Below are 15,863 nucleotides of genomic sequence, written 5' to 3' on the forward strand. Positions count from 1 at the left end.
CGGATATTTATATAACAATAATGCAAGCAAAAACTTATTTTTTTACTAGAAAATCTTAACTTTGAAATATATGCTTTCCCCAATCCTTTAGAATATGAAGATCAAGATACTTGATTTTATTCTTGATGATTTGATCCTTTGAATATGTTTTCTGTATGTGAATTTCTATAATTGTGAACAGGACTTTTATTTTGGTGTGGCGTCATGACGTCATAAGGCTGCGACACACTCCTGCATCTGTGATTCTGCTGAAGAAGGGTTTGTGTTTTTAATCATTTAAAGTTTTTAAATCAGTACAACCCGTTCAGAGAGTTATATAGAGAACTGTCAAATTAGTTATTTTTGAATGTAAAATGTAATAATGTATTAATAACATTAATGAACTTCTTTTAGTGTTTATTAGATTTAGTGTGGATCCTGTTCATTATTCTCATCTTAAACATGACAGTGTCCAAACACACAGAAGAACTCCTGCTGGAGCGACTGAGATCCACTATTATAAAGATGCCGTTTATTAAAGAGGAGAGAGAAGATGTGAAGATTGAAGAAACATTCAGAGTCAAACATGAAGAAACTGAGGATCAAACGGGTGCGGTCCCTTCTCTAACTCTTCTCTAAGGTACAAAACCGAAAAGGTACTAATATGTACCATTTAGGGGTGAGTAAGGTACAAAGATGTACCTTTTCACTTTTGTACCGTAGGGTACCGCCCCAGTGACAGCACTGTACCTTTTTTTCTGAGAGTGTGGATGTCACCAGTAAGTACATTTTATTTATAGGGCACATTTAAATTCAGCATACACTGACCAACGTGCTGTACAAAACAATAATAAAATACAGTAAAATAGAGATAACAGTTACTAAGCCAGAATTCAATAATCAGGAAGGACTAGATTTCTAGTAGGGGTGTAAAGATATATTGTTAAACGATATATTGTGATATGAAAATGAGACAATATGTATCGTTGATGGAAACGATATGATTCGCGGCATAGAGTTGCTTTATCCAAGGCTCAACTTGCTGTAGTCGGCCTATTTATAAGGTATAATTCACACAAACACACATTAACCTATGTACCACAAATGTAAGCTCTGTCATCATGAACTCACCATCATGTCTTTCCAAACACAAATGAAGATATTCTTTATGAAACCTGAGGGATTTCTGTTGCTCCATTTAAAGTCCATTATTCCTCTCAAACTTAAAGATCCAAATAAAATGTCATAAAGGCATTGTAAAAATAACTAATGGAGTGGATCCCCATGTAGTGCTGGTTCATATAATGATTACCAGATGTGTTCTATGTAATGCATACAACACGTGTATCATGTCCTCATATCATGAGATGTATATGTGATGTAATCCTTCTCTCATTGGTCAAATCCATAATATGCCTCTTTTTCCTATATATTACCTCCTCTAAGAATAAAGTTTGAAGATCACATACCTTCCCCCAGATCTGAGGCATATATGTTTGTTTGCACCTGCCAAGGAGGACAGAGCTGGGCGCGTAAACGGGACACTTTGGCGATTCTGTCAATAGTATATATATCGCAGAGATTATGTGCAAGGAAAACTAGCCTATCATCAGCTTCAGGCTTCAGGGCTGTGGCAGGTTACAATGTTACCACTGCAACTGAAAACCTTTTCAGAAGGGGAACTGGTAGCTGATACCAAAAGATACTTCCTTTCCAGTTGGCTCAGTGCTGGAAAGAGTGTTTCATGTTCCTTCCACCATTTGAGAGGATCGGAATCACTCTCTGCATTAACTGACTGCAAGTAGCCTGAACGTTCAGTTTCAATTGCCTCCCTCTGTGCCAGTGGTGTGCTGATTGTGGTGCTGTGCTCTGCTTAAAGAAGCTTGCAAGTGACTACTTCTTCTTATTTGCTGTTGGTGGCATTATTTCTACTTGGTCTGTAGGCATAGGTGCAGTGGGCACAGCTGGGTCAGGCTGATAGCTGCCCTTATCGGCCAGCAGAGATTCTGCCTCTAATACAGCTTGTTTTTTCACTGCATTGATCTTTTAACTTGGTATGTATTTGTCCTTGAACCGTGGGTCCACAAGTGAGGCCATGTCCAACGAGATATATCCAGCTGCAGCCCCGGAGCACACCAGTTTCAGCCTGGGATAGACTTTCTTCATTGCGAAAAGCTAGCGCTGTTGTGAACGGCGTATGTTTATACGCAATGCTAAGGAAGCATGTGTCATTCCGATGCAGTGTCTCATTCCCTTCTCAGAGAACAAGGGTTACAATCATAACCCTACATTTGATGTTCGTATCACTGCTTGCCTGACTGACATTTCTGGCTGGATGAAGGAGCATCACCTTGAACTCAATCTTGCAGAATTACTTGTTGTCTCAACCAACCAAGCACTTCATCAAAATTTCTCCATTCAGCTTGGTTCATCAACCATAACTCCTTCCAGGACAGCCAGGAACCTTGGAGTTGTGATTGATGACCAGTTAAACTTCACTGACCACATTACTGCAACAGCCCGGTCCTGCAGATTTGCTTTATACAACATTAGAAAGATTAGACCCTTCCTATCAGAACGGGCTGCACAACTCCTGGTTCAAGCTCTTGTTCTCTCCAGACTGGATTATTGTAATGCTCTTCTGGCTGGGCTTCCAGCATGCACTATCAAACCCTTGCAGCTGATCCAGAATGCAGCGGCGAGAGTGGTCTTTAATGAGCCGAAGAGAGCGCATGTTACGCCTCTCTTCATCAAACTGCACCGGTGCTTGCCTCAGTCGCATACAAAGCAACCACTGGCTCTGCACCAGTATACCTAAACTCGCTTGTTCAGACTTACACACCCTCCAGAAGCTTGCGTTCTTCAAGTGAACGACGCCTCGTGGTTCCATCCCAAAGAGGCATAAAATCACTCTCACGGACATTTTCCTGGACTGTTCCCACCTGGTGGAACGACATGCCATCTCAATTCGAGCAGCCGAGTCTGTAGCCATTTTCAAAAAGCATCTTAAGACACACCTTTTCCAACTACACCTGACCAGTAAAGACTAGTACTTAACAAACAAATTACATTTTCTGTTTGTTTGTTTGTTTGTTTGAAAAAAAAGAAAACAAATAGTTTGTGTACTGTGCTCGATTAACTGAGACTTCCTACAGCTCTTGCAGGTTGTTGCCCTTGTTTGTTTTGTTGGTTCTATTTCCCTCCCCTTTTTATAAGTAGCTTTGGATAAAAGCGTCTGCTAAATGATTAAATGTAAAATAACAAATGCATGTTGGATTTGATGTTTCACATGTCTAACTGGTTTTGTGCCATTAAACTTTTTTTGTTTCTTTTTACCCTAGACCTGATGGCACTGAAAGAGGAGAGTCAAGAACTGAATGAAATGGAAGAGAAAGATCAGCATGAGAAATGTCATTATTTTACGACTGGGGAAAAATCTTTTAGTTACTCACAGACTCCTAAAACAGAAACTACAACCCTTAAAATCACGGAAGAGAGTCATTTCACCTGCCAACAATGTGGAAAAAGTTTCAGTCGAAAAGACAGCCTTAAAGTCCACATGAAAATCCACACAGGAGAGAAGCCTCACACCTGTAAACTGTGTGGGAAGAGCTTCTCACTAAAAGGAAATCTTAAGACCCACATGAGAATTCACACGGGAGAGAAGCCGTACACATGCTCTCAGTGTGGAAAGAGCTTTAACCAGAAGAAAATCCTGACAGCCCACTTGAGATTTCACACTGGAGAGAGCCCTTTTACCTGCCAACAGTGTGGAAAGAGTTTCACACAAGAACAAAATGTTAAACTCCACCTGAAAATCCACACTGGAGAGAAGGCGTTCATATGCCCTCAGTGTGGAAAGAGTTTTACACTGAAAAAAAACCTTGATGACCACTTGAGAATTCACACCGGAGAGAAGCCTTTCACCTGCCAACAGTGTGGAAAGAGCTTCTCACAAAACGGAAATCTAAAAATTCATTTGAGAGTTCACACCGGAGAGAGACCGTTCATATGCTCTCAGTGTGGAAAGTGTTTTAAACAAAAAAAAGAACTTAATGTCCACATAACATATCACACCGGAGAGAAGCCTTACACCTGCAAACTGTGTGGAAAGAGCTTCAAACAAAAAGAAAGTTTTAAGACTCACATGAGAACTCACACTGGAGAGAAGCCCTATTTCTGCCTTCAGTGTGGAAAGAGCTTCACGATGAGAGACCAGCTTAAGGTTCACATGAGAGTTCACACTGGAGAGAAGCCTTACACCTGCAAACTGTGTGAGAAGAGTTTCTCACTAAAAGGAAATCTTAAGACCCACATGAGAATCCACACTGGAGAGAAGCCTTACACCTGCAAAATGTGTGGAAAGAGCTTCAAACAAAAAGAAAGTTTTAAGATTCACATGCGAGTTCATTCTGGAGAGAAGCCTTTCACCTGCCCTCAGTGTGGAAAGAGCTTCACGATTGAAGATCAGCTTAAGGTTCACATGAGAGCTCACACCGGAGAGAAGCCTTACAAGTGTCTCCAGTGTGAGAAGAGTTTCTCATATCACTCAAACCTGAAACAGCATTTGAAAACTCATTCTGCAAAGAATACGCAGTAGTGTAAGGCATTACTAATGAACTTTCAGGAATATTTTACTCAGAACATTTTCAGTAGAATATCCCCCCCCCCCCCCCCCAAAAAAAAGTAAAGGAAAAGGGAAAAAAAGCGGTACATTAACGAATAAAACATGCAAGTTATTACCTGTGCGTGGTCAGTCAACAGCCACATGTGGTGTCCAGGTTAGTAAATAAAGACTAAATGACAGCTTCTGATATATTTGTCTAGCGATTTACTTCATTCATCTCTTGCTGCTGTACATTTGTATATTGTGTGACAGAGTCCAGTGAAGGCGTGTTTAGTGTGGATTTTACAGAAGTGCCGCAGGCATGATTTCAGCCTCTGTGCTCGTGCTGGCCAATGGAAAAGTGGCTAAAGAAGGTTTAAAGGCTCTGCCGTTTAAAAGAATAGCACAACGGCAAGCGCGTCGAAGAGACAAGGCGGGCGCTGCTGAGCCAAACTAAAGTATAAACAACACTTGGGTGAAGATGATCGAATAAGACTACTGCACACCATCGTTTTGATTTTTTATAGTAATAAAGTAATTTAGTTCAGTTAGAGAACAGGCCGTTAAAATAAAAACTGAAGGTGTCTGCTGAGCAACGAGTGAGGAGTCAGATTTTGAGCTGACAGACAAGATGATCGCGGAAGATTTTGCGCCTATTAAAGGGAGTTTGTTGTGTTTTTCATTAAGAATAATAGGCTAATTCTGAACCAAAACTAAAATCTGCTTGGCCGCACAGAGTCTGGGACACCATTATTACCGGTGTTGTCACATCACACTTTGATTAACCGGTGGGAAAATGTCCACACCGTCACATCTCTACTGTACATTCGCGAGATGGATGCGCATTGCTTAGAGTTTATCACAGATAAGGACAAGAACATAGGCTAACAGTCAAATGCAACCTTTGTCTAAAATCGAATAACTCAGTCGTTGCAATAAATAACTTAGTCGCAACAATAAGAAAAGAACAAATGTGCATATTGTGTAGAAGAAATTCATTTTCACTAGGCCTTAGTAGGCCTCACTAGGCCTTAGCCGCAGTATAAGCGGGCCTCGGCTGTGTACCAAATTTCAAGGTCTGTCGCTCGTCAAAAACATCAAGGCATGAGAAACAAGAGATATTAAATTGGTTGTACGGGAAAAACTGGCGTGAAGCGCTGGGAAACTGTCATATTACTGGTATATATTGCTGGGAAACGGTTATATAAGTGTTTTTTAAAAAATAAGAAAGCTGGGGATTTTCCACAAATAAATATGGTACGTGACAAAGTTTGCGTATAATTGTGGCGAAACTGAAAGGTGGAGCCAAAAAGAAAAAGGGCGCTAATTGGATAAAAAGTGATAAGAAAAGAGTATAAGAAATTAAGCTTTACCATGAAAGAGTCAGATGAACAGCTGCATCTCACTTTGTTGTCCCAACAATAAAGTTAATTTCTTCTGAGACCTGGAAATTCGACTCTGAGAGAATTTCTTTAAAGAATTGAAGGCAATCAAGAACTTAGAATCTGCCACGACATAATTTGGCGAGTCCAATTGCCAGGAGCAGGAAAGGGCTGGGTTGAAGCCCGGGGCGGGCTGGCACGAGGCCTCACAAAACAAAAGGCGCGCCAAACCAATACAAGGTAAGCAATTTTGCTTATATTTTGTTTTGTGTGGTCCCTTGTGAGCCGCTGCCTTGGGTAAAAACCTGTTGCCTTACTAAACGAACCTATAATTAATTATTACTGAATAAATGTTTGAAACACATGAATAATGTGAGAAAAGACAGAAGTAATTTCCAGGTCTTAGAGAAAGCGCATGCGTAGATTAACACATGCAAGAAGTGCTGTGTGAAGTAAAAGTAGACGCAAGAAGTGCGTCTGAATGCAAGAAGTGCATTCAACACATGCAAGAAGTGCTGTGTGAAAACAAACGCAAGAAGTGCGTTTGAATGAATGCAAGAGGTGCATTCAGCACAAGCAAGTGCTTTGTGCTCATCTGCAGAAGAAGCAGATGTATGTGTGTGTGTCTGTAAGGGTGCACTTGTCTGGGAAGTGATCCAAGTTTGATTGAGCCAGACGAGAAGCGCCTGAGCTGTCAGGATAGGGAGAGTGCTGTAAAAGTGAATTCAAGGGAGAAGATAGATAAAGAGGTGTAAACTGTATGTATATAATCTGTAGAATAAGAGAAAAAATTACAGAAGTGTCTAATTGTACTTAAAATTGCTTTGTACATAGGCTAAGGGTTTTGTGGGAATACATGATTGGACAAGTTTGTGTGCCGTGGAAAAGAGTTGTCCCAATCACATCAGAGGAGCAGAGGTTAGGATTGGAGGGGACTGTGTGGAATAAGATATATTTGTTTGCTCCAGTGGGAGCGCGCTGCTGTATAAGACTGTTGGGAAGGCATAAAGAACAGAAAATTGAACAACTGTTGTTGTCAGACCCAGCCATATTGTCTGTGTTTGCAACTGCTGGTATAAATTCACATTTAACTGAAGGACAGACAATAGTATTAGCTTTCAGTGTTCCGTCTTGGAGACCCAGACTGAATAGAAAAACAGGAGAAATTAGCCTAACTCCCACAAAACTGTTGCATGGGCATTGGCAGTATGCCTCTGCATGGTACCCTTTGAATTAAAAAGGGCTAAGTGAGTACAAATGAAAGATAAGAACGAAAAGCAAAAAGAAATAATACTTGTAAAAAGAATAAAAAAAAACTAAAAATATCCCTAGAAATTGGCTTTGCTGTCTGTTTGGACATTCTCCAACTTGCAAACGCTGTGATCCAGATAAAGAGACACAGCCACTGTTGGGAAGAAAATAGGAGAATGAAATATATTTTTGCCCTCCCAAAAGCTATTAAAATATTATAAATTAGAAAAAGTGTGTCTGAAAACCCGGGTGTGTGAATGTGAGGTGTGAATGAGCATATGATTGTTTAAACACAGAAGATAAGTGTATCAGAGGAAGTATAGGTGTGTGCTGAGATACAGTGAAATTCTGTCTTTTTACAGTATGTGTGATGGGGTTGGCAGTAACAATAGGGAAGGATATAGAAGAAGAGATATAGAGCAGAGACAATATCAAAATTACCAGAAAGCACTAATTGAGTCAAAAGGAATTAAAAGGCATTTTTGGTTAGAACATGAGTATGTGAATGCTGAAGGTCAGGGAGAAGTCTTAACAAGTGAAAAGAAGGATGAGCTCTTGCAAAGTCTCACAAAGATTACAAACATAAAACAAATTGAAAGTGAATGGCCTCAAATAGACTGGCATGAGGAGATTAAGAAACAAATAAATTTGAAAAATTTGGGATCATTCCTAAACCAGTTCTGCTCCACGAGAGTGCATCTCTTAGAGATATTGCTGATAGAGACAGAGTTGAAGTTGCCTCCAGTGTTTGTCCCATATTTGAAACTGAAAGCAAGGCAGCGCTGGCCTAAAGGTCTGGGAGGAGCAACTGTGCTCAAAAACATCTACATCAGAGTGAGCCCATGGGCGAGGCCAGTAGAGTGGGAGAGTGACATCCTCTGTGAACACAGAAGAGAAGGAGGGGTCAGACCCCTCCCCACTACAAATTGGACACTTGACAGATTGGCAGTGTTGGTAATTTTTAGAGGCAACCCAGAACACATACACCACCTACTGGTTGAAACGCATAACACTGAGGGAGAAGCAGAAGCTCAGCCTAAGTCATAAGAGAATGGATACCAAGAGGGAAAAGAAAAAGAGTAGGAGAGGATGCAGAGGGAGAAAGATTTTAAAACAACATGAAAGGGAAGCCCTGATTGAAGTGTTTGAGCCATTGGATTTTATAAAATGCATGAAAAGTGAATTGCAAATTTCAATAACAATAGTTGGAGGGTTTGACACTAAACTAACCCCATGCCTTACCTATTCATATTGGGCAGGAGGAGTTACGTTGAGGGGTCGGAAGGTTGATGAGAACGAGCTCTGGGACTTTGAACTGATCTGCTTGGGGGAAGATATTCTTTGGAAGCGCAACAACGACAATTGGCTAGAGCTGGAAGGTGTGTCATCGAAGCCATTGACTGAGGTACAGATAAAAGCAGTTTTAAAATACATACGAAACCCCAAGGCTAAAAGGCTACTATTTTGAGAACAGAACAGCAGAGCTGATAAGATTGAATAATTAATTGGTTAATTGATTAATCAATTTCAACATCAAAACAGAATCAAGCTCCTTGAGAAAGAGTAACAAAGTAACCTTAAGACAATGGCTTCGACGTCACAAAAAGAAGAAACCCCTGTAGAACAAATAATAACACAATACCCAATATGCAGAGATACGATTAGAAACTTATCCAGAAAGTGGGAAAAAAGGACCAAAAAGTTAAACACAAAATGGCCGGCAGAGGGAACATTTGATCTGCGCATGTGCAGAGAAATGGAGGCTCTAATAAAAAACCACAAGGCCCATGATAAGACTAAAAAAAGGGAGGGAAAAAGAATGAAGGAACAGGAAGTTCTTAAATTATTTAGAGATTGGGGGGTGAAGCTGATTAAGGAAAAGAAAAGTGAGATGAAGAAAGGAAAAGAGGAGGTAGTGAGAGAGGAGAGACCACCCCCATATGCACCACTATATCCAGCCGCTACTAAGCAACTGCCATTGATAGATGCTCAGCTGCATGTGACAGGACAAATGACAGTTGAAGAAGAGTCAGAAGAAGGGGGAATAGTAGGGAATCAGACCAGACTATACTATAGGGAAGACAGAGAGCATAATGAGATGGAACCTCCAGGAGTGAGAGATGATTCCCTCACAAGAAGGAGTGAACTGTCCATGGCCAGTGGCCAGGAAATGAGAGGAAGCTACTTGGACCAGTTCCATGATAAAAAGGGAAGGGAAGCCCCAGTACAATTAAAAAAAGGACTTTCAGAGAAAAAGAATGGAGGAGGGGGAGACACCGCAAGCTAGACAGCAGAAGACCCATACCGTTATGCAAACCAAGCACTGAGAGAGCTTACACTAAACACTGCAGCAACAGAAGTGAATGAAATAGTGCAAGAAACATTCAAAGATGGAAGGGCGGAGGAACTAGAGCTGATGAGGGAGGAAGCTGAAGAGATAAGAAAACAAATACTGCAAGAAACCGAAGAGATGCGGAAGAGCCTGAACAAAATGAGCAAGAAAAAGTCACCTAAATCACGATCTCATTCCAGCAGCCCTTCCCGAGAATACAAGCGAGTTTCTGGAACGCTGTTGCTGGAGAATACGGAACCTGAGATGCGCTGGAGAAGAGGCACCACACTAAGAACCAGACCATCAAGCGCTGTAACAGGAGATGCCACTCTAAGAACCAGACCACCAAGTGCTACGATGGAAGAAAGGGAAATTCAGGTGGAACACCTGGAAGAAGAAGCTGTACAGTGCCCAATCCTTATTAAAGGACGACAAGGAGAGTATATTCCATGGGCGGGACAAGATCTTGAAGGCTTGATAGCCTGACTGCCAGACATACATGAAGGAGCAGGAAGATGGATCAGACAGGTGGAAGAGGAAACAATGGGAAAGATATTGGCCATTGGAGATGTCAAGGCACTGTTGGCAAGAAGCGTGGGGGGAGCCAGAACAAATGAAATCCTTATGGAAACGGGACTGCGTGCGGCCGTTGAACAAACAGGACTTGATGCCCTTCCGTTGGACAGATGCCGTGCCAGGATGTGGAGAACCCTGAGAGACATGTACCCAGCACAAATGGACCCCAAGCTCCTGAAAGGAGAACCTTTGGGGGAGGCAGAAAATCCCACTACCTATGTCCAGCGCCAATTAAGAAGATGGAAACAAGACTTAGAAAGAGACCCAGAACAAGATCCAATAATGACTGCACTGTTCAGGAACGCCATAGTGGAAGCTATGCCACCGATGGTAAAAGGAAAGCTGGAAGATGTAGTGGGATTGAACTCCAAGACAACGAAAGAATTCTGTGATCATGTGACTCATGCTGTGGAACAATACAGGAAAAGTGAACAGAAGTTAAAGAATCAAGAGAGAGAGCTTCAGAGGAGACTGGCACAACTCCAACTTGAAGAACTGACAACAAAAAAGAAGCGAGGACAGACAGCAATAAGAGACAGTGATGATTCAGCAATAATGGCAGCAGTAAATGCCCCAGGAGTGCCCACACAAGCATCAGTGGCACCACCCCAGCTTATGACACCAGTCCAAAATACAACAATGACACCAGCACCAGTACCGACAGCGGCACCTGTCCAGCTGATGACACCCCCATCTACACAGCTGAATACAACATCAAGCAATGTGCAACAGCCAAATACACCGATTGTCATTTATGTGCCAGAACAAAGAAACAGTGGATATAACCCACAGCAACAGCAACAACAGCGAGGAAGAGGAAGAGGAAGACAGAACAACAACTATCAACAGCGAATGAATAATCCATCAGGATTTTGCTGGGGATGTAATCAACCAGGACGCATCAAGAAAAACTGTCCCACTAACCCATGGCCACAAGAAATGCAACTAATGAACCAAGCACAAAACCAGCAAATGCAAGTCCAAGGACCAGTCAACCCATGGCGTGGTCCAGAGGTGGGATACTAGAGGTGCCCAGAGAATCCTACGGGGAGGAATCAGCTGCCAATAATATCTAGCAATGCTGATCAAGAACCAATGATGCAGGTGATAGTAGAGGACAAAGCAACACCAATGATGCTTGATACAGGAGCCACCTTCAGTTGTCTGAGCCCAGAATACGTCTCTCACCTCCCCAAGTCTGGAAAATATGTCAAGACAGTAGGATTCTCGGGACAAACACAGTTAGTTCCAATGACGGCTCCAGTCAGCATAAAAGTAAAATACTCTGAAGTAAGAATTCCAATCCTAATATCAGAACAGACACCAGTCAACCTGCTAGGAAGAGACGCAATATGCAAGTTAAATCTGCAAATTTGGTGCTCCCCTGAAGGAATATATATTGACAATAGAGCAGTAAAACAAATGACTGTCATACAAGAAGACAACCCCATAGGGCCACAAGCAAATATATTTTGGATAGGGGATTTAAAGGAAGGGGTAGAAAAAACATTACGTAAATGGGGGAGATATATAAAAGAACAGCTGAGGAACCCAGAAGAACCAAAGACTGAGTTTCATTGCACAATGATATATGATCCAACAAGAAACCCTGAATTAGAAAAAGACTGGCTAGAACACACAGACAAGCAACAGATATCCCTAACTTCACACTATTTAGTAGTAGGACCAATGGGAGCAGCACTGCAAATAGAGGAATGTGATTTCACAAGAAAATGGTTTAAAATAAGAGGATCAACCCCACATGTCACTCTATATGTAAAAGAAGGAGGACAGGCTAGAGATTTAGGGCCAATGATGAAAGAAGCTAAGGAAAAGGAGTGGGAGGCCACAGAGAATCCTTACATTCTTCAAACACCAGATGTAACATACTTAAAGATTGTATGCCATACAGTAATGGAAGGTACACCGAAAGTAGTAATGGATGAAGTAAAGAACAGTAAAGAAGCAAAAAGTACTTCAGAAAAGAAATCTATGAAATCAAAATTTGAAGAACTAATACAGGAGATGGAACAGAAAGTCCCATCAGAATTATGGGCAAAGCATGACACAGATGTAGGGTTAGTGAAGTCTGCAAGTGCAATTACAATAAGAACGAAGCCAGGAGCAGTATTACCCAGAAAACAACAATATCCATTAAAAGCAGAAGCAGTAGAGGGCATTAGGAAGACAATAGAAGGATTGATAAGAGCAGGAGTGTTGATTGAGACAGACAGTTATTGTAATACTCCCATTTTGCCAGTAGAAAAAGCAAATAAGAATAAGTGGAGATTGGTACATGATTTAAGAGCAGTTAATGAAGTAGTAGAGGATTGGCCAGCGGAAGTTCCAAATCCTCATACATTGTTGACAAATGTTCCACCTGCTGCTAACTATTTTACTGTCATTGATCTCACATCAGCTTTCTTCAGCATTCCATTGGCGGAAGAGAGCAGATACCTTTTTTCCTTCACCTATCAAGGTAAAAAATACACATACACGCGGGTCCCACAAGGGTTCAGGCACTCCCCCCATGTATTTAACCAGGTGTTAAAGATGGATTTGGAAGATTTGAGGCTGGATAGCACACTGATACAGTATGTAGATGATTTGTTAATATGCTCAACGACTTTAGAGCAATGTCATCAAGATTCCATTAAGGTGCTTACCAAATTGGCAGAAGGAGGCCATAAAGCCTCAAAAGAAAAATTACAATATTGTTTACCACAGGTTGAATACCTGGGAAGGATTATTGCACATGAGACAAAGTCAATTTCTCCTAGCCAATTAGAAGGTATAAGTAAAGCGCCACAACCTCAAACAGTAGGACAAATGATGACATTCTTGGGAATGACAGGATTTAGTGCAGATTGGATAGAAGATTATGCTGTTAGCTCCCCTAAGGGCCTTGATGAAACAAACAGGCCAGCAAAATCTTAGAGAAAAGTTAACATGGGATGCCGAAGCCTTGGTAGCCTTCGAAACATTAAAAAAGGAGTTGCAAACAGCTCCTGCACTGGCTACCCCAAATTATGAAAAGCCTTTTCATTTATATATAGCAAACAGAAAAGATGGCTTTGCATCCGCTGTCCTGATGCAAGAAACATGCAGTGGAAGAAAAAAGCAGCCAATCGCTTACTATAGCACAAAATTGGATAGTGTAGCTCAAGGCTATCCACCTTGCTATCAACAAGGAGTGGCTGCCGTATATTTTGGATATGACAAGGCATCCTCTGTGACGATGGGCTATCCAGTCATAATATACACACATCACAAAGTAGCTGAACTGCTGGAGAGAGGAAGGTTTGTACTAACCCAAGCAAGAAGTTTAACATACTCTGCCTTACTAACGTACCCGGATGTCACCATAAAGAAATGTTCAACAGTAAACCCAGCAAACTACCTCCCTTTAGAAGGTGAAGGAAAGCCACATGAATGTATAACAGATTCCTTAGCATTTACACGCCTGAGACCAGATTTAGAGTCAACCCCAATTACAGATGCAGAAGTAGATTATTTTGTTGATGGTTCATGCTTTAGAGATCATCTGGGGAATCATGCTGGTTTTGCTGTAGTTAAAAGGGAGGGTGACTCATTTGTTCCAGTTGTGGTGCAGCATTGTGACCAACCGTGCTCGGCACAATTGGCAGAACTGAGAGCCCTAACTGAAGCATGCTTACTAGCAAAAAATCAGACAGCTAACATTTACACTGACTCTGCATACGCACATGGAGTATGCCATTTATTTGGAGCAGTATGGAAACAAAGAGGATTTAAAAAGAGTGATGGAACTCCAATTCAACATGGAGACCAGATTATTAAACTGATTTCAGCAATGATGTACCCAACAAAATTGGCTATAGTTAAATGCCAAGCCCACAAGAAAGGCAATGATTTTGTCATCAAAGGAAATAATGCTGCTGATCTGCATGCTAAGCAGGCTTCGGGATGCCAACTTGCTGTAATGGCACCCTCAGTTTTGATTCAACCTATTCCTACTATGGACAATATAAAAGACATGCAGAATAGAGCAACACCATATGAAATAGCTTTATGGCAGCAAAGGGGGGCAACAAGAGATGTCAATGGGGTTTATCGCTCTCATGAAGGATATATGATAGCCCCAAACCAATTATTGACAATCTTAATAACAGATGCGCATGGATTTGACCATTGCGCAAGGGGGGAGATTATGAGAAAAATTAAACGACAAGGATTTTGGTCACCATATTTACAACAACGAATTGATGAATTTTTAAGTGAATGCGAAATTTGTGCCCAAAACAATGTAAGAAAAGGCACCAGAACACCAATTGGCTCAATTCCTGTTCCAGAAGGACCATTTAAACACTTGGTACTAGATTATGTTGACATGATAAAGTCAGTAAGAGGAAAACGATATATGCTGGTGATTATTGATCGATTTAGTAGATGGGTAGAGGCGGAGCCTTCAGCCGATCAGGGAGCTCAAACAGTCATCAAGTTTCTGACCAGAGAAGTGATCCCGAGATGTGGCATACCATCCCAAATCAGTTCAGACAATGGCTCAGCATTCATCCAAAGGGCAGTCAAGACAGTTTTACAACAATTAAGAATAAAACAAAGACTAGGCTGCGTCTATAGGCCAACTAGTCAGGGTATCGTTGAAAGGGTTAACGGGATTCTGAAGGCCAAAATTAACAAAATTTGCGCCGACACCAAGCTGAATTGGGTCGAGGCTCTACCCCTTGCTCTAATGAGTTACCGTATGCAAACAAGTAGAATAAGTAATCTAACTCCACATGAGATGCTAACAGGTAGACCCATGCCAGCTCCTCATTTAAGAGGACCATACGAAGGACCGCCCCTGGAACAGCTCCAAAATGAGCTAAGAACATACATAAGGCAGCTAACTAACATACATGAGGCCATTTACACACAGGAGCAGAGCAGGGGAACTAGGGAAGAAGAAGAGGCACCTTGCCCTGTAACTCCAGGAGATCAGGTGTACTTGAGAGTCTTTAGAAGAAGGTGGAATGAGCCAAGACGGGAAGGACCATACACTGTAGTAAGAGCGACCCCAACAGCAGTACAGGTAGAAGGTAGCACCACATGGTACCATCTGAATCACTGCACCAGAGTACCGAGACTAAGACAAAAAAGAAGGGAAGAACAGGTGGATGGTGCAGAGGGGGACGAGAAAGAGATAGAACAAGATGTCCAGGAAGAACATGGAGTGGATACAGTGTCTGCAGGAGAAAATAATGATGCTGATGAACCTCATTCTAGGGTTGCTGAAAGAACTGAAGCAAGAGATGAAGTGCAGACACAGGATGGGACACCCCTCCCAGTGGACACGGAACAGGAAGGTGAGAGAGACACTAGCACTGTTCATGCTGTTGATACATTTGCTACAGTGCCTTCCTCAGACCCAGGGCTCCCAAGAGATCATTCCCCAGAGCCGAGACCTTCAACAAGCAGGTCACCACAACATGAAGAATTCTCCACGCTCGACTTACAGGACATTGAGTTCCCAGAAATTGACCTCCCAGAAACCGACTTCAGAGACATTGACATACCTGACCTTAGCTGGAGTGATTCATCCTAGTGTGACTGAGCAAGAACAAGGTAATGTTGCACCCAAATACATTAAGAAGAGATCTTGGGGATGGGGTAGAGATGCAGAAGATAATTACACTGAGATAGGATATGAAGAAGACATAGACTTAAAACAAGAAAAACTGTTGGACATTGCGCATCA

At 41.7% G+C, this 15,863-nt stretch overlaps 1 protein-coding gene and 1 long non-coding RNA gene across 4 annotated transcripts; both read left to right on the plus strand.

Moving 5' to 3' along the window:
• The first annotated feature begins 213 nt into the window (after positions 1-213).
• LOC137046763 (oocyte zinc finger protein XlCOF6-like) lies at positions 214-4,637 on the plus strand. 3 transcript variants are annotated; one of them, XM_067424157.1, is made up of 3 exons: positions 219-258; positions 394-589; positions 3,321-4,637. In XM_067424157.1, the coding sequence occupies exons 2-3, from the start codon at positions 442-444 to the stop codon at positions 4,577-4,579; spliced, it is 1,407 nt and encodes a 468-aa protein (XP_067280258.1). In that variant the 5' UTR covers positions 219-258; positions 394-441; the 3' UTR covers positions 4,580-4,637. The 3 variants fall into 3 exon arrangements, with proteins under 3 accessions (XP_067280261.1, XP_067280258.1, XP_067280260.1); XM_067424159.1 differs by having other exon boundaries at positions 230-258; positions 449-589; XM_067424160.1 differs by lacking the exon at positions 394-589 and having other exon boundaries at positions 214-258.
• A 3,454-nt stretch (positions 4,638-8,091) lies between these two features.
• On the plus strand, positions 8,092-15,652 carry LOC137046785 (uncharacterized). The gene is made up of 3 exons (XR_010899076.1): positions 8,092-8,623; positions 12,546-12,605; positions 15,392-15,652. It is a non-coding gene; the product is annotated as an uncharacterized lncRNA (long non-coding RNA).
• Positions 15,653-15,863: the final 211 nt, after the last annotated feature.

Source organism: Pseudorasbora parva, chromosome 18, assembly GCF_024679245.1.
Source record: "Pseudorasbora parva isolate DD20220531a chromosome 18, ASM2467924v1, whole genome shotgun sequence".
Classification (NCBI taxonomy): Eukaryota; Metazoa; Chordata; class Actinopteri; order Cypriniformes; family Gobionidae; genus Pseudorasbora; species Pseudorasbora parva.